We start from the raw sequence: 17,563 nt of genomic DNA on the forward strand, positions 1-17,563 counted from the left end.
TGGCAACAGCCAGCATCCGTCCTTGGGCCGGCAGAGAGGGCTGAAAGCAGATCTCAAAAGGTCCTCTGACCCTCAAGGAGCTTATGCAGGTGAAGATTTCCTTCCACCTTATGCCAGCTACTGCCCCAGCCAGCATGGTAGACAAGGAAAGCAATGTGCAAAGCCTGGGCCTGGAGGACCTGGGGAGCCAGGGAAGGCTCGGGGGATCTTGGGGCAGGTAGTAACTAAAGGGGCACTGGTGAGAAAAGGCTGAGAGGCAGGCCACACGAAAGGCACAGAGCGAAACCTGGAGAAAGGTGAAGCTAAAGAATGGGGGTGCAGGGGGACAAGGGTCAGGGGCCAGCAGAAATAGGTACAGCTGGGAAATTTAGTGACCAACAGCATTTTTCCATGTGAGCAAAAGAGGCCCAAAAAGGTCATCCCCATCTGCAAGTGGTTCCCACAGTACCCTAGAGTTGAGCTCTTAGCTAGGGGAGCTCCCATAGAAAACATAAGTATTGAAAATACCAAGGGCTTCAACAAGCAACAGAAGGGCCCAGACCAGACCCAAGCGGGACCCCACCCAGCTGGCGGGGAGGAAGGCCCCCACCCTGTGGAAGGAGGAAGACTGTCCCTCAGCTCCAGCTCCCTTGCTCCTCTCTACACACTGGTCCTATGACCAACACTACCTGCTAGGGCCCCCCGCCACCCACACGCTGTGGGTGCATGTGCGTGTTGGAGGGGCCTGGTGACCTCTGAGGGAGCGGGATCACCAGCTAAGGGCACCCCAAAATGGCCAATGATACCGCACCCTGCCTTCCTCAACAACTCCCCTGGGTTCCAGGGTCTTTTTCTCCCTGAGTCGGCAGTTTCAGAAACCGCCAACTCAGCATGTCTACTTCCTGAGTGGGTAAAGAAGAAGGGGGCGTGGGGGGAACTTCCCAGCCTCCCAGAGTTCGTTATGCAAACGAAGGAAATGGGCCCCAGAAATGAAAGCGAGAGGCACCCAGCAACCCACACTCTGGGAACCTAGCGAGGCCAGTTTGTGACCCTGCTCCGAAGCCCAGCTCCCCACCCCCAGACCCCTGAATGCTGCCTACCTTCTTGCCTGAAAGCCAAGTCTACCCACCTGCTCCAGGCAGGTCCTCCCAACTCCACCCCAGAAGCAGAAGCTCCCTGTGGCCCCACCCCATCGCCCAGCCTGGAGGAATTTCTCCCTGAGGTCTAACTGCAATCCCTTCTGCTGCAGAAAACAGGCTCCACTGGACTCCGAGCTCCTCCAGGCACCTCGGTACTGTGAGGCCTCCCCTTTCTGGTATGTGGTAGACTTTACAGATGTCTGTTGAATGTGTGGTCCTTGTTTCATCTGCTGCCTGTTCACAACCACATCACCCTATCCACCTCTGCATTAAATGGGCAAATACACTCAACAACCTTTAACAGTGTCTGGCACCTCAGTGGCCAGTCATATGTGAGCACTTGTTACAGAATTCAGAAATCAATCTCGGCAGCTCCAGGAGGCTGCCAGCCCTGCCCCCTTCACTAAAACCACCCCTGTCCACCAGCCTGAAGTCACCCTGCAGTTCTGTGCTTGCACTGGCTGGGGGATTTCCAGGGCTGTCAAGCCCGGTCAGGAAGGACTGCCTGAACAGAGCCCACAGACAGCCTGAGCCTGCCAGGAGAGCATGTCAGTGGAGCAGGTGCCAAGCCCGTGGGGTGGGTGGGGTGGGAGATTTGGGGGCACTAAGTAGTGTGGAGGGGTGGCAAGGTCTAGAGCAAATGTGGAACCAGGGCGCCACCTAGTGGCTCTCTTGCCTCCCCAACCCCAGAAACCCCATTGAGGGGGCCTCTCCCCACTCCCTCCCCATCCCCTGGAGTGTGAATTAAGCTGAGTGACAAATAAGGGACGCTTTTTTTTTTTTTACAGTTTTATTTCATTCCCCCCCCCCACATCCCCACTCCACCCACCAATCCCTTTTCTGAGACTAAGAAACCCAAGGTTCCCAGAAATTAACTTGTTCAAAGTCATGCAGCCTGGATTCGAGCCCAGGGCTCAGCCTCCAAAATCTACTCTCCCAGGGGCATAGCCAAGGCAGCTATGAGCAAAATGGGGAGTTCCAGTGCAGAGGACCTGGGGTTGGGAGCACAAGGTGAGGGGAAAGAAGAATGTGGGAGGTGAGCAGCAGTGCCTAGGACCCTGGTGGGTGTGGGGCGTCCCTTACCCCACTTAGAAACCACCCAAGTGGCCCCTCCCACCCATGTCACAACCACAACTGAGTCTACAGTTCACACAGCCCCGGGTGAGGCCTCCTGAGAAGCAGGGTAAAAAGGGAACTTCATCCCCTGAGGACAGAGGCTGCCAAAGAACACAAAACCCCAGGGAAAGCCCTCAGGCTGGGCCCCCAGCCAGGGCTCTAGCCAAGTCCCAGGGGCTCAGGTCAGCAAGTGGAGTTGAGGGGACCACTCTGGGGGGGCATACACAAACACTCACTAGAGGATGAAAACTCTTTGGCTTCAGACGCAGAATGCCAGCCCTCCACCACACCCCAGCCCACCAGGCTCCTCCTCCCTTCCCCCTTCACTAGGGCACAAGTCTGGCTCTGGGCCGCCCAGGGCCTTGAGCATTTGCATACATTTGCATAGACAGTAAGGCTGGTCTGGCTGTGACCTTTTTCTAGTGCAAGTGGCTTCAGTGCAAGGCTGGGTGATCTCTGTGCAGGCAAGTCAAAGACACAAACCATCCCAAGAAGAGGGTAGTCTAACGAGGCTGGCCCCCAGCACTAGGCAACACAAGGCCTCAGCCCCGGTGGTGCTGGCTGTGCTCCTCCCTGGGCCCCACAACTCGGGGGCTCCACAAGTGCTTATCCTTCTTTCCTGACCTGTGAGAGACAAGTGGGGGACAGGAAAAGGTCCTTTGAGGACAATGCCACATGAAAAACGGGGCACATTCCCTTTAGGAGAGGGCACCTTGTTCCTCCTAAGGCAGCCAACACAGGCAGTCACCCCCAATCCCATGGGGGACCAGACCTGTCTCCTGGGATGAAGGCTGCAATTGGGGAAACAGAGAGGTAAGACACCTCCTTCTCCCTTGGCCGCACAGATAGAGGCAGAAAGACAACTCGGAGGAAAATTCCCCTGGTCCACAAGGGGACTCGCCCCAGAGGGAAGAGGGGGTGTTGAGGGGGAGGTCAGGGATGTCAGACTAAAATGAACATAAGACCTCAAAGTAAAGCCACCCAGCGCCCTTGCCACTTCACAGTCCCCACCCCTCCTCTGTCCCCCCCAGGACAAGCCTCCATAGACCCCCCCGGCTACCCACCTCTTCTTCAACGCTTTGTCTCCAAAGAAGTGGCTAAAGATAAACTCCTCAAAGTCATCCACCTGATCGTCATCACCTGTCTGCCGCACAGCCACCTCCTCCAGGCTGTCCTCCAAGGCGTCCACAAAGTCCCGGAAACGAAGGCGGTCATGGCGGAAGATGCCATCCTCACCAAAGTAAGCGGGAGACAGGGGCAGCTCCTTGGTCAGCGGCCCTGCCCAGGGCAGCCGTGCCAGGTATGTCCTCAGTAGAGAGGCCAACTCCTGCTGCCGCACTGGGGCGAGCTCCATGCCAAACAAGGCCAGGCCCTCCTGCCGGGCACACTCGTGCACCCCTGAGCAGCCCTGGGGTGCCCGGTACTTGTGCCTCGACAGCTCTGCCCAGGGTGGCGGGGCGTCGTGCCTATCTTTAGCCCCTTCCTTCCACCAGGGCTGCTTCTGCCTTTCCCCAGAGAAGGGGGGGCTGCCATTTTTCCTGGGGGGCGCCGGGGGGCCTTGCCGTTTGCCATCCTTCTTGCTACCCCACTCCTCTACTCTTGGCTTGCCCTCCTTCCACCTCCCTGCCAGCTCCCTGTCCTCACCCCCCCAGCTCTTCGTCCTTTCCCAGCCAGATTCCTCCTTCTTATGCTTCCACTGCCCAACCTTCCGGTCCCCCTGCTCATCCCGCCTCTTGTCCCTTCCACTGTGCTCCCTGGGACTCTGGAAGTGGGATTCCTGATGCCAGGCCTCTGAGGCATTGGCCAGAACCCCCTGGTCCCAGTTCTGCAGGCCTTCCAGCTTCCGGGCCAATCTGTGGCCCAGCTCAGCCAGGCCAGCGTGCGCCGGGTGTCCTCGGCCAGCATGCTGCAAGCTCTGTGCTAGGTCCTTCTGCACAGACCCTAGGAGCCGCCGCTGCCGCTCCAGTTCCTGCCTCAATGCTTGGGCCTCAGCCTCCAGACGCTCCTTCTGCTCCAGGAAGTCAGGGCCTGGCTCCTGTCCCCTGGGGTGTGGCTCCTTGCTGAGCTGGCCCTTCTGTGGGCCTCTGCCCCAGTGGAGGCACACCCCATCTGCGCCCCGGACACAGCCAGCCTCCAGCCCCTGGAGCCGGGCCCGCAGCTGCTGAAGCTCTGACTCCAAGGCCTGCTGGGAGGCCTCCCCCTGCTGCAGGGCCCCTCGGAGCCGAGCATTCTCCTCTTCCAGACCTTTCGGCTGGTGCATCAGGCTTTGGAGCTCTTCCTTCTGGGCCTGGAGTCAGGGCAGAGATGAAGGACACCACAGAAGGCCCGTGTGAGTAAGCACACAGTGCCTCCCAGCCTAGTTCCATTCCATGAGAGTGGCCAGGGGGTCCAAGCCCTTTTTATGGTCTGGGATGCTCAGGATTTGGTTCTGTTTTCCTGCATCACACTCCGGGGCCCCCAAATTACATCAGAAGCTTGAGCTTCTACGTCCTTACATAAGCACATTCTTAGGGTCATCTAAGGATACTCAGTATAGGGCTGTTGTCACCCAATTTCTACCTTCCATACCGGAAGACATTCACTGATCACAGCACTCCTTTCCCACCGAGCCTTGGCGCGTTCCCCAAGTCCTTTCCACACTCTGCTGCAAGCCGAGGGGCATGCCACATGATGCAGGTATGCCAGCCCCAGCCTAAACCTTAGCCTGATAGAACCAGCTGTCACAAATAGGGATCAATACAAACAGTGGATGCAGAACTACGGTGAGCTGACTTGAATGGAAGAGGGGGCAGATAAAACTGTATGTGTGAAGAAGAAACTCCTTTCATAGGAAGACACCGGGACAGATGTCCAAGAGGAGGAGGCCTGGCTTGGGAAGCCCCTCATGCTCATGCCCACCTGCAGCTGGGCCTGCAGCAGCCGGATGTCCTGGTTCTCCTTGGCCAGCTTGTCCAGAAGAAGGGCCATGTTCTGCAGGCTGGGGACACTGTCAGGGGGTGCAGAGGCCTGCAGCTGCTGCCTTAGTCCATCCTGCGGACAAAGGTGTCAGTTACCCCACTCTGCCCACAGGCCTGAAACTCCCCGTAGATACCCCTCACTTCTGGAGAGAGTCACAGATACCTGCCCATCCCCCACAGCACCCGGCATCTCAGCATCTGCCCCGGTATCCGGGAAGACCTGCAGCTCCACTTCCTCCATGGGCCCTGAGGAAAGCAGAGTCTGACAACCACCCCAAGGAACACAGAGCCCACTCCTCCCCCAACTGTCCACAAGTCACCCCTTGCCCTGGACCCACCCAGTGGCTGAGAAGTCCAGCCAGGTAAAGGGCCAAGGGTCGCCCTGAGCAGCTGACAAGGTCAACAGTGAAGCAATAACGCTACAGCCCCAGCATTCCTCCTCCTGACCCAGCGAGCCGCCAGCACCCCCCTTGGGGCTGGGGGGCACTGACACACACAAGCAGACTTCTTCCACTCACCGCCCTCGGACTCTGAGAGGCCACCTGGGGACGAAGGCAGAGGGGTGGCATGAGTCCGTCAGAAGAGGTGGTGGGGTGAAAGCATGGCAGGAGGGCCCAAGCACGGGAGGAAGCACTCACCGGAGAAGAGGAGGATGCCCAGGCCCAACAGAACCAGGGCCCCCAGGAGGCACATGTTGAGGGAGATGCCCAGCTCTCCACCCGCACCCTCGTTCCCAGTCTGGTCCTCCACATCCAGGGGCGCCCTGGGCTGAGCAGCGCTGGGCTCCCGGCCCCGCCGTCTGCGCAGACCCTCCACGTCCACGTCAGTGTCGTCCTCGCTGCTGGAGCACTGGACCTCCGACCTGATCCACTCTGGAGAAGGGATGAGGGCTGGGCAGTGAGGTCACAGAGATGGGACTTTGGGAGGAGAAGCAGAGAAAGGCGGGCGCAGGCCACTGCCCTGAGCACACCTGCCCCGACTGCCTGGGTCGTGGGCACCCCTGCCCAGGCCTCAAGGGCAGCTTTCGCCCTGCGAGTCCCTCCTTCCTCCGAGGTGCCTCAGCTCCGGCCACGGCTGCACCCTCCCAGTTCCGTCCCCCCTGGTCTCGCCCGCCGGGGCTCCTCCTGGTGAAGGCTTTGGGCTCCCTAGCACCGCTTCTAGTTCTGCCCGCATCGCCCTACATCGTCACCCACCATCTCACCCACCCCAGATGCCCCCTAGAGCAGAGCCCCTGATCTTTAGCTCCTTCCCTGGCCTCCATACCAGCCACTCCCATGCGGGTGTCCCCTAGGGACTCAACATTCAACATACTGCCCTGCATCTGGCTCTCTGCTGGTATCCCCCAATTCAGGGAAAGGCACCACTGCTGCCATCCAGCCCCTCTCTGCACCTCACACCCGGACAGTTTAGCATTCCGATCTCCACAGCAAGCCCCTTGTGTCCGCCTCGGCTCAGGTCTTCATCGGTTTGCTCTGATCGTTGCAGCTGCCTCCTGAGTGGCTCCAGGGCCCCCCTCTGCCTCCACCCCACCACCCTCCAGCAGGGACAGTCATATACTCCTCTGCCACCAGCCTTGGATGTTGCCTCCTCAGTACAGGACAGGCGGCCCCTGTCCCTTTGCTGATCCTATGGTCTTGGCCTGGAATGTTCTCTTCTCCTACCCTACCCACCAAAAGCCTGCTCTTTCTCCAAAGCCCCACTCAGCGTCACCTCCAGTGTGAACCCTTCCCCAATCATCCCTGACTGTCCCTTCCCGCCAACCTGTCCCCTGACTGAACCACCCCTTGGGGGCGGCTTCATTACGCCTCCTTCTGCACTCCTCAGAGGTCTGACTTGCGTCTTCGCTCAGCTTAGTCTGCCTCTTACACAGGCCGTGACCTGGCCCTCCCAACCCCATGCGGGGTCCAGAGTGCCACCTCAAATGGATTCGGAGAATGAGGTTTAAATCTAGGGGCAAGAGGAGACGTGACCCCATGACAGAAAGGAAAGTCAACCAGACTACGGCCCTGCCGCTTACCAGTTATGTGACCCTGGCCAAGTCACTTGGCATCCTTGAACCTCACTGTACTCCTTGCTGGTGGTAAGGATTCACAGAGGTGAGACCACTGCTCCTCCTGCCATCCCTTCTAGAAGGGCGGGAGACAAGGATACTCACCTGCTTTGGGGGATGAGGGCCGGCTCTGTGAGCAGCTCTGGTCCTCTAGATCCTGTGTGTCCAAGTCCGCCACCACGTGGGCCTCCTCCAAGTCTCCCTGGGCCACTGTGTCTCCAGGGCAAGGAGGCACCACTGCACAGCCATCACTTTCCAGGACACCCTGACACAGACACAGCTGTGAGCAGTTCCCCCCAACTCTCCCTCCCACCCCAGCTCGCCAGCCGGCCCTTCCTGAGGGCAGGGCCTTACCTTGGCCTCAGTCTCCTCTGGGGGAATGGGGCCTGTCTGGGAGCCGTCACTCTGCAAGATGGTCTCTGTGGTGGGGAAAAGGGCCCAGGAAAACACCCTACTGAACCTCCTACATAGCCCTCTGGCTCCCACAGGCCCTGACCACGTAGGCAGGGGCAGGAAAAAGCCAGGAGGGAATAAGAGTAGAAAGTTTTAAACTGAGATTAACTCTGGAAGTAGGACTTCTTCTGAGGAAAGTAGGCAACCCCAGGACTCGGAGGAGAGACAGTGACACCCCACACCAGCAGAACCGTTACCTTCTCCAACTAAGGTCCCAGCTAACTCGTCACCATCATTTTTAGAGGGGCTGCAAGGGGCAGGAGGCCCTTTCTCAGATTCTGGGTCCGTCCTGGACTCCGGGCCCAGGGTCTCCACGGGCAGGTTCTGAGAGAAGGCACACAAGTAGCAGTCCAGAGGAGGGACAGCAAGATGAAACCGAGAGCATGGGGTGCTCTCCTGGGGACAGACCCCGGGACCAGCCACACTGCTCAGAGACCCCAACCAAGACCTCCCAAAAATATGATACATACAAAAAATACAGTCATACCAACACCCCGCCCCCCAAAAATGAATGAATGAATTAAAAAAAAAAAAAAGACACATTCTGCGGGAAGACAGGTGTGTGGGGTGGGGCAAACAGCCTCACAGCCCAGTGCAGCGTTTGGCCTTCCCTTAGCCCGCTCGCTGCTGCAAGTAACTGGAAGCGACTGACCTGTGCATTGGAGAAGGCCAAGTTTCTGCTAAAGGAAGCAGCACCAATGGACCAAGGCCCGGGCCACAGAACCAGGAAGTCCAGAGTCTGGGTCCCCCGGGCCCCCAGAATCACCAGCATTCGCTCCCTCCTTGCTCACAAATGACCAGCCACTAGCAGCATGGTGGGAGGAAGGCAAAGAGCAAAGGGCCCTGCGTGCACACGGTCCAGGCCATGGCCCCACAGGATTCCTGGGTGGTCCTACCGGCCAGCCACTCCCTTTACTTACACCTTCCAAGTGTCCACTGCCCCACACACCCCTCCCAGGGGCTGCTGGAAGAAGCCACAGTCAGTGTGTCTTCTATGGGCCCTCAGCCCGGCCACCTCCCTGATCCCGCGCCTGCACACTCCTTGGCAGGCCCAGGCTGCTCCCCACCCATGGCTCTCACCACCCCGACACAAATAACTCTTGGCGTCAGTACACGCCTTTGAATTTTCAAATGACTTTTCGCATGGTCACCCCTACGAGGCAAGAATCACAAGCACCCTTCACAGGGGAGGACAGAAGCGAAATACCTGGGGGTAGGTACCCCAAGAGGAGGCATGGGCTCTGTCTGATAACATGGTGTCCATTCTCCTCTGCAGCAAGCCCCAGGCCCTGTGTCCTGCTCCAGCATCATCCCTGAGGTCAGCTCCCTCTTGGCTCTTCAACTGAGCTCCTCAAGGGCACTCTGACCCAACTCCTGGTCGCCCTCCTCCTGGCTATTCTAACATACCAGTCACTGGGCTGGGATGCCTTGAAAAACTTTCTCCAGCTACTCAGTCCCCCATCCTGCTGGCTCCCTTGCCAATGGCTTCAGAGGCACAGGGGCCATGGCTCCTGCCCCAATAACTGCCACCTATGCGGCAAGACCTTCAAACTCTACCCCTTGTTTCATCCAGACAAAGGGGCTCACCCAACGCAGCGATTGTCCAGACTCCTCTAGCAAAGACTTTCATGACTTCCCGTCAGGATGAGACCCCAATGCACAGGTCAGCCCCTTCCAGGCCTCTTCCAGGGGTTCCTGGGCTCCAACACAATGGGTCTCCCCAAAAATGACTTTCAATTGTGGCCTCAGGACCTTCACTCATGCCCCACCAGAATGCCTTCTCTCCTTCCCACAGCTTACCCTAGTGGTACCCTTCTTTCAAGGCATGGTCCAAACCCCAACACCTGACTCCTAGGGCCTCATGCCCAACTGCTGGAGTTCTTCCACAGCCAGCAGGCAACACAGGCCGTCATCAGGGACAGACCCAAGCGCAGCCCAGCCCTCACAGGTGCTGCCCAGGCCCACTTTACCTACCTCGGAGCCAGCAAGCACCCAGCTATTGTCCGAGTCTGGGCAGGAGGCCATGGTTGCCCAGTCTGCTGTGGCTGCTGTGGCTGCCAGCTGCAGAGGAAAAAAACTCTTGTAAGGCCCCCACACCCCAAGGAGAGGCAGGATGTGGACAGCAGCCTTGGGTGTGTCTCAAGGTTTTAAGAACTCGGCAGCAGCCCCCAGAGCAAGCCTGGTTCCAGTCCTATAAATCCTAATACCTCAACTACTGTGGGCAGTATTTGCCTTGCAAATCACAAGCTGCCAACCACCGGAGAGAAACTTGCCTCTCCCAGGGACCAAAAGGGCTTTGGGAAACAGAACCAACATTGAAACGTCAAAGTCTAGGACTGAAAAGAATGTGGGAAAAATCCAGTCCAACTCTCACTCCATTGTGTTTGGTCAGGGAAAATAAAGCTCTGGAAGGTTGACTGATGATTGGACTTGCCAAAGATTACCAGCTAGGAAGAGGAAGAGAAGAACGCAGCTCTCCTTCACCTCCCTGGTCCTTACCCAGTACCCTCTCCAATATCCACCTCTTCCCCCCAGCCTGGAAGAGAAGCTACAACAGCCTCCTTCAGGTCTAAATGTCTCACACACCCCCACCCCTAACTGGAAGACCGCAGGACAATCCAGGTCAGTGTTACAAACGCCAGCTGTACAATGGACCCTTCAGGGCCCAGCGATGGCACGGTGCTCTTTAAAACCTACCTCTGAGTCTCATGTTCAGCCAGGGTAGAGCCACCCGCACAGCCTAGAGGGTGAACATCCCCTTAGCAAATCTGCTTCTCACACATTCTCTCTCCATTCCAAATCCATTTCCCCTCTCAGTGGTCTCAGACATTTTTCATCTAAGAAACTTGGAGGTGACTGGGGGAAAGTTGTGCATAAAGCACAGTTTGCAAAGCATGAATAAAAATACTTTACAGTCTACAAAGCCAGCACAAAAATCCCAGTGGTGGTCCCAGCCCCCACTTACCTGCTCTGACCTGGCAGGGTGACGTGGGAAGCCACTGTGGCTTCCCAAAGCCTGAGCACAAGGTAGGAAGAGAGCCAGGGCAGCTCCCTCAGTCTGGTCATTTGTGATCTGGCTCAAAGTGGAAGCACAGGCCTTCTGGGTGGCGCAATGAGTTAAAGTGCAGCACTGTGAAGCTACTCGGAGCCACTGCAGCACCAGTTCAATTCCCATTCAAGGAGGTGACCCACATGACACAGCAGACCTCTCCTGCTGCGGGCTGCTCCCCTCAGCGGTGTATTTCAGTCAACCTGCCTGTTCTACTCCCCCACCCCCCCACCCCCATCTCTGGTGCATCCTCTCAGCGCCATACCTCTGGTCCATACCCCAGTTCTCATATGCATAAATCAATAAAATCTTTAAAGAACAAAAAGTGGAGGCATAGATGACTCTGGGCTATCCTCCAGAGGGAGGATAAATGCTGCTTACTCAGGGACTAGAAATGATGCCTATTATGTGGGGAAAGCCTCAGTATGGAAACCCCAAAGGGAACAACTGTGGCAGCCCTACCCTGAAAGCCACCACACTGCCCCTTCTGTTTGGCCAATGTGAGGCCTCCCAGAGCCCTAACACCTTCCTGTGACCCTTGCCAATCCAGATCCAAGCTCTAAACAGATGAAGGACATCCCCAAATGGTGACTCCCCAAATGCCATGCCCCCAGACACAGGCTCACATTCCAGAGGGAGACAGTAGGGTGGCTGCAGTGACTTCCCACACCTAATACAACAGGACACCCCTGGAGGCTTCTAGAGGCGTCCAGAGCCATCGTGTTGCACTGCCCATCTGTTCTCAGTCCCCTCCCCCACTGTTGTCATCATCCCTCCATCCCAGTTGCTGTGTGTGACTGTTAACAGGTGGTGGCAGGAAGGAAGTGGTGGCAGCTTGAGCTGAAGTCCCTGTTTATCCCTGGCTGTGTACAGCCTGCTCAGGTCCTCCAGCACCAGGCACCATGGCAACCAGGGTGATGTCAGAATCACTTGTCTCCCTGGAAACCCAGCAACGGTATTTGGGTCAACAAGACAAACACTTCTGAGACCCAAATAGGAGACAGTGTGGAAGCCCTGCGGGTCCCAAACCCTGAAACCTCTCCCTTGGTTGGGTTCACTCAAGATGCCAAAAAGATACCCCAGTTCTCCCAAGCCAGCATCTTACTGCCTTATTAGGAAGTTCCTTCTGCTGTCTAAATCACCACCCTTCCCCTTGCTGTGTTTTCAGATCTCTCTCTTCTCATCGACCTCTTGGAAGAAAACGCACCTCCACCCCCTTCCCACTACCCCCTCTCTTTTCACTCTGGCAGGATTCAACAAAAACATCCTTTAAGGATTGGCAGAGACTTCTGCTATTTCTAAAAGACAGCCAAAGAGGGAGCTCTCCCACTAAGTACAAAGCTAAGAAGTCGCATCTCGCTCACCTCACCTAACAGTCGTTCTCCCACACCTTAAAAACCTCTAGGACCTAGGGCCACACGAACACGGCTGGAGGACCCGGGGCAAGTTCCTGTTTGGCCTCCGGAGAAGGCCGCCTCTCGCGGGGCGCCCCTTCCTTCCCCTGACCCGACAGAGACGTGCAGGTGTGTGGATTCGGCTGGAGCCCAGCCCCGGGAGCTCCACCCTTCCTCTCCTTCCCGCTCACAGGCACCTACGGGCCCTCTCCCAACTAGGCATTACCTGACCCAGCTCTTGCTTCAGTCTTCAGCTGAACTTGTTGCTGCCTCCGCTGACTTCCAGCCCACGAAGAAGGCGGGTCATGTGACCGGAGACTGGCCAATGGAAAGTCAAGTTCCTCGAGGGGGCGGAAACTTTTGGCCAATAGGAGCTGACATTGAGCGCCGGGGAGGGCGAGGGGACGCACGCAAGTCCTGGCCGGGGCTTGGCCCCCCTCGCGAGGCTGGGGTTCCAGCAAACTCAGTTTGGGGTGACCTGCTCTCTCTTCCCAACGTCTGCAGTTTTTAGAGCGAAAACCCAAACTGAGGGCCAAGGGTGGAATCTCAGAGACAGGGACAAGGGACGAGGTCGGCGCTAGGACAGGCAGAGACAGCTGCAGGAAGGGGGAGGGGAGAAGGATGAGTAGCAAATTGTACCCACTCTCCACCCAAGCCCAGCGCAGATTTTTAGCATTAAAAAGGGGACTGGAGCTCTGCAAGGTAGCCAGAGAAGTCTACCACAAGGGTAGGCCCTGCCCACCCTAGGGGCTGCTGGGACCCCTGGCCCCTCACCCAAACCAACCTCCAAACAGGAGAGGGCCACTGCTAAACCAGTAACCACTCTGGCAAACTGTCCCCGAGACCTTGGAGCTGAAGCTCCCACTTGGCAGGTATGTGCTCAGAAAGAAAACTTACAGCAGGGAAGGGGGGAGCTCAGTATGGTGACTGGGGGGCTCAGCAGTCCCACCCCTCCCCCTCCCCAGTATCTACTCTGAAGCTGCCCTTCCACTTACAGACCCTGGGGGGCACACATATTCCCACCACCAGCAAGCCCAGGTATCTTCCCAGGGTGACAGATTTGCCCCAAAGTGCCGCAGAACAGCAAGGAGTCCTTGTTTGGATTTTCAAGTCATTTTATTAATCCAACAGTACAAAAGACCCCCCAACACACACCACCTTCTGTGGCCCTTGTTTTCTTCCAAAAGTAGTGGAGAGAGGGGTTGAGCCGACACTCCCCCATCAGTCATTTTACAAAACTTGGAGGGGGAGACACACAATAATAGCAACAGATAAAAGAAGGGCAAACAAAACCACAAACACAACACAAGGTGAGCAGGGCAGTGCAGTCCCCGCCATGCTACTTTTGTGGAGCACTGGAAGAAAAACCCCGAGGCCTACTCGCTCCTTTCTCAAGGCCTCAGGGTGCTGGCTCCACCCTGGCAGGTGGAGTTCTGAGCTACACCCACCTTCGCTTCACTGGGGTCTGTGGAGGTGGGGGCGGGGACCACCAGCTCCTCAGCCCCACTGAGGAATGTGTGCATGAGCAGAGAGCAGCCTCCACACCAGGGACTCCTGGTCAGGCCTATCTCTGGCAGGCAGTGCGTAAAAATAAAATGCCTGGGCCCGGCTAAGGAAGAACTGCTGCTAGGTAACCAGACAGAGAGCACACAACAGCATGGAGAAGCAGCGCACATCCTGCTCTGGGTGCCTGCTATTACCAGGGCACTGAAGGAGGGGCCCACCCACCCCCTCCCCACCCCAGCCTGCAATAGGACTTCACTGGGATCCTTTTATCAGAAGAAAAAATGAGGTCTTAGGGCTCTGCCCCTTCTCAAGCTTTCCTCCCATCAAGCCGGGAGGCAGGCAAATAAGGGTGCACCAAAAGTTGGAGACCAGTGCTGAGAATAATGTGCAACAGATGGGCAAGATGGGGGCAGGAAGCACAGCCAGAGTCCAGGTGTCCACCACAGGCCAAACTTCAAAGATTCTGGTCTGTCAGACCACATATCCCAATTTTTGGCAAAAACATGGTCATCGGGAGACAAGCACAAGAGAAGCTGTGAACAGACCAGTGACTTTGGTATGAGGGAGATATGTCCTGACAGCACCTCTTACCTACTGTCTTGAAGCCCCAAATCACCAAGAAACGGCCACAGCCAAGAATTCTCCTGCTTCTTCAAGTTATTTGGTTCTCTGAGGGGGGAGAGTTAGGTAGGTCTTGGTGGAGGAAAGGACAACACTGGAAAAGGGAAATATCCCCAATTATTCCCTAAAGCAGTCTCCCAGAGCTCAGCAAAGGGCTACTGGAAGGGTGGAAGAGACCCCAACTCCTCCGACTGGATTTTTAACACGACTCCAAAAACTAAGGCTGGAGCTGCAGGGCTAGGTAGGAGCTTTAGGCACAGGTAGTGGGGCATCCAGCATCTGCAGAGGGGACACCCTGGCCAGCCACATCTTCCTCCAGCCTCTTTCTCTTGCAGTCATACCCCCTAGGCCTCCAGAGAGCCACACAAGAAAATGGCTCTACTCGGCAGGACTTTGGTTTCCTGGATCTCTGTGGCGCTCAACAGGTAAGTTTCCAGAGAAGTGAGCAATCCAGGCTCTTCTGTCTGCCCACCTCTTTTTGTCCCCCAAAAGTCCTCATGTTTCTACCCCCATGGGGATGGGAAGCCAGTGGAAACAAGGACCAAGAGCCAGACATGGAAACAATCACCCTGGAAGAGCAGGGAGGGACATGTGCGCTTCCCTGGGCCACTTCACCAGTATCACCCATCGTTAGCTGCCACCAGCTGCCCCATGCCCTCTCGGATATAGACGGACTGGATCTCCTTGGTCTTGAGGCAGAGGTCGCAGGCCCAGACGGCAGAGGCCTCAGTGGTCAGCAGTCCGTAGGCGCTCTCGGTCATGCCTGTGCACTCGCGGTGAAACCACTTCTGGCAAGAGGCCTCGCACAGAATTGCATCCTGGTCGTCATTCACCTCACTCCGACAGGCACCACAAGGGTACACCAGGCCCGGCGGGGGCTGGGGCCCTGAGCCTCCGCCTGCTTTGCCAGGGGGTGCCAGGCTATTGCCATCTGGAGTGCCCCCACCCCTCCCACTGCTGTTCGGAGGAAAACTGGGCTGATTCCCATTGACAGCAGCAGCCGGGGAGCCTGAGTGGGGCTCCTGGGGAAAAGCAGTGGGAGCAGGTGGATTCAAGGGCTTCCCTCCATCTTCACCACCAGGGCCAGGAAAGCCAGGGTCAGGACCAGGGAAGGGACTGGTGTTGGGGGGCAGGCTGGGGAGTCCCTGCCCAGGTCTCTGGAGAGAAGGTCCAAAAGGCGCCCCTGGCTGAGCAAAGCGTTGGGGCAGAGTAGGCGGGCCCAGCTCCCCTCTGGGAGGCTGTCCCATGGTAGGTGAAATCATGGGGCCAAATCCCCCCACTGGGCCAGGCATCATCTGCCCACCAGGAGGACTAAAGTTTTGACCCAGAGGCTGATTGAAGGGTTGGCTGGGAAAGTTCATGTTGCCTGGTGGTGGGTAGCCAGGCCCCTGGGGGGGCATGTTGAAAGCAGGGCCCATAGGGTTAGGAGGGAAAGGAGGGGGTTGTCGACGAAGAGGCTGGGGACCCCCACCACCCCCAGTGCCATAGCCTGGGGGTACCTGGCCTGCCATGCCCCCTTGTACACGGAAGCCTCCAAAGGGAACAGGACTTCCAAGGAATGGAGGGGCTGTGCCCCCCACCTTAGGTGCTCCGAAGTCATCCTCAAAAGGATTGGATGCCACCAGGTGATCCACCATGGGAGTTGGGGGTGGTGCAAACTCCGTCAGATGTGAGTACGCAGGACCCTAGTGAGGAGCAGATGAGAGAACAGATCATGGGGGGTGAGCAGAGCTAAACCAAGAGAGCACCAGAGACGTAACACAGTTTGGAGGCTGTTACTGGCTGGCTAAGAACAAAATCCAGATGGTCTTTAGAAAGCAACAGAGAAGAAGATGGAGAGAATGGCGAAGTACACTAACTCTGCAGTGTTCTGAAAACAGGCAGAGGGTACACACTGGAATCCCAGCACTGACAATGAATAACCTCAAACCCCACAGATTTTGCTGTTTTTAAACCCTCAGTTTTCTCATCAGTAAAACAGGGACATGTACCTCCCAACACCCTCAAAGCACTCAATGCCTGACACTTAGCAAAGGTTAAGTAGTCAGTTTTATCATGATGAGGCAACCAGGAAAGAAAAATGAGGAAGATCATAAAACCTGGCTGATAAGAGCATCAAAGGGAAAAAGGGAACAAAAGTTTTGGTCAAGTCACCGCATTCCCTCCTCCCCACCCCACAATTAGTTGAAGTTGTAGGCAAGGATGAGAAACAGCCTTACAGACAACAAGCTTCCTCTCCTCTCCTCCCTGCACCTCCTGCAAATATAAACTGAACTGGAGTGGCACAATGAAGAGACCCCAGGGAGCTGCTAGGAACTCCCTTCACCCCAACAACCACTCACCTGAGTATTTGACTTCCTTCGCTTCTTTTCTGGGCTCTTCATTTGCAGACCTGGAAAAGCAGTAAAAGGCACACAGTCAAATTTTCCCTGAGGACTCCCCAACAGCCTTTCTCTCAGCCATGGTCTCTGAGGAATTCTTCTAACTTCAACATGCATTTGCTTACCTACCAAGTACTAACAAAGATGTAAGGTGGAAATAAAAGTGCATGACCAAAGTGCACTCTTCTTTAAATGAGAGGCACGCTTCTCCTGCCACCCTCAGACTCCTAAGCGGCTCCTGAACCCCAGGTGGCTGCACACCCAGGCGTCCTCAACCTGTGACACCTGCCCCCGACCCCGGAGGGCTTCATCCCGCCATCCTTTTCACCTGAACCTCCCAGCAGGCCCCTCTGCCTAAGGGTCCCGGCCCGCTCGCCCCACCCGCCAACCGTCCCTCCGAGGTCCCCAAGTCCTGGGCCTCTCCGGACCCCAGCGCTCGCGGTGTGCTCACCGGCCTTGCCCTGCTTCCTCCCGGTGCTGGGCGGCGCAGGGGGCGGTGCGGGGCCGCCACCTCCCTCCAGCTTGTCCGGTGGGGGCGGCGCCGAAGCGGCCATGGAGTGGAGGACCCGGGTCAGCGGCGGGGGGGGACGGGCGCTCCCTCGGGTTGCACCATCGCCTGGCAGGGGGGTCGGGGGCGGCGCAGGCCCCCGCGCGGCAGCAGCCCCAGGGTGCGGCGGGTGGGAGGTGCCGAGCCGAGCACCAACGGCGAGCTCGCCCCAGCCTCAGCGCCCGCCAGCCCGCCCGGGGCGGCAGCAACCGGAACCGGAACTCGGCCAGGCCGCTCCACTGAGCGCGACGCGGAGGGGAGCGAGGAGTGGGGGCCTCAGCCGCCCCTGGTCCCGCGAAGGGTGGGGGGCAGGCCGGGCGGCCGCCCCGCCCCAGGGCAGCAGGCCCTCGGCGCTGGAGAGCGGCCGGTAC

General features: G+C 57.4%; 2 protein-coding genes across 5 annotated transcripts; both read right to left on the reverse strand.

Annotated features, from left to right (window-relative positions):
• Positions 1 to 1,923: 1,923 nt before the first annotated feature.
• PBXIP1 (pre-B-cell leukemia homeobox interacting protein 1) lies at positions 1,924 to 12,425 on the reverse strand. 4 transcript variants are annotated; one of them, XM_004693639.2, is made up of 11 exons: positions 12,364 to 12,425; positions 9,669 to 9,755; positions 7,892 to 8,018; positions 7,596 to 7,660; positions 7,347 to 7,506; positions 5,830 to 6,063; positions 5,710 to 5,733; positions 5,355 to 5,437; positions 5,133 to 5,264; positions 3,299 to 4,521; positions 1,924 to 2,858 (listed from the first exon to the last, which is right to left on the reverse strand). In XM_004693639.2, exons 2-11 carry the CDS (start codon positions 9,717 to 9,719, stop codon positions 2,777 to 2,779), a joined length of 2,181 nt encoding a protein of 726 aa, XP_004693696.1. In that variant the 5' UTR covers positions 9,720 to 9,755; positions 12,364 to 12,425; the 3' UTR covers positions 1,924 to 2,776. The 4 variants fall into 4 exon arrangements, with proteins under 4 accessions (XP_004693696.1, XP_012588860.1, XP_012588861.1 ...); XM_012733406.1 differs by having other exon boundaries at positions 5,830 to 6,081; XM_012733407.1 differs by having other exon boundaries at positions 7,347 to 7,521.
• A 2,142-nt stretch (positions 12,426 to 14,567) lies between these two features.
• On the reverse strand, positions 14,568 to 17,483 carry PYGO2 (pygopus family PHD finger 2). The gene is made up of 3 exons (XM_004693775.2): positions 17,097 to 17,483; positions 16,607 to 16,656; positions 14,568 to 15,949 (listed from the first exon to the last, which is right to left on the reverse strand). The coding sequence occupies exons 1-3, from the start codon at positions 17,197 to 17,199 to the stop codon at positions 14,885 to 14,887; spliced, it is 1,218 nt and encodes a 405-aa protein (XP_004693832.1). The 5' UTR covers positions 17,200 to 17,483; the 3' UTR covers positions 14,568 to 14,884.
• Between the last annotated feature and the right edge of the window lie 80 nt (positions 17,484 to 17,563).

Source organism: Condylura cristata, unplaced genomic scaffold (genome assembly GCF_000260355.1).
Source record: "Condylura cristata isolate star-nosed mole 26May11 unplaced genomic scaffold, ConCri1.0 scaffold00040, whole genome shotgun sequence".
NCBI classification, from domain to species: Eukaryota; Metazoa; Chordata; class Mammalia; order Eulipotyphla; family Talpidae; genus Condylura; species Condylura cristata.

What these genes read in the sequence shown, in the direction of transcription:
- PBXIP1 (XM_012733405.1), bottom strand. Translation starts at nt 9,719, where the DNA reads ATGGCCTCCTGCCCAGACTCGGACAATAGCTGGGTGCTTGCTGGCTCC. An exon ending in TGGGACCTTAGTTGGAGAAG is followed by an intron (nt 7,661 to 7,891) that starts GTAACGGTTCTG and finishes TCCCCACCACAG; the next exon opens with AGACCATCTTGCAGAGTGAC. An exon ending in GCCCTCATCCCCCAAAGCAG is followed by an intron (nt 6,082 to 7,346) that starts GTGAGTATCCTT and finishes CTCACTGCCCAG; the next exon opens with CCCTCATCCCTTCTCCAGAG.
- PYGO2 (XM_004693775.2), bottom strand. Translation starts at nt 17,199, where the DNA reads ATGGCCGCTTCGGCGCCGCCCCCACCGGACAAGCTGGAGGGAGGTGGC. An exon ending in GAGGAAGCAGGGCAAGGCCG is followed by an intron (nt 16,657 to 17,096) that starts GTGAGCACACCG and finishes CTGCTTTTCCAG; the next exon opens with GTCTGCAAATGAAGAGCCCA. An exon ending in GAAGGAAGTCAAATACTCAG is followed by an intron (nt 15,950 to 16,606) that starts GTGAGTGGTTGT and finishes GCTCCTCACTAG; the next exon opens with GGTCCTGCGTACTCACATCT.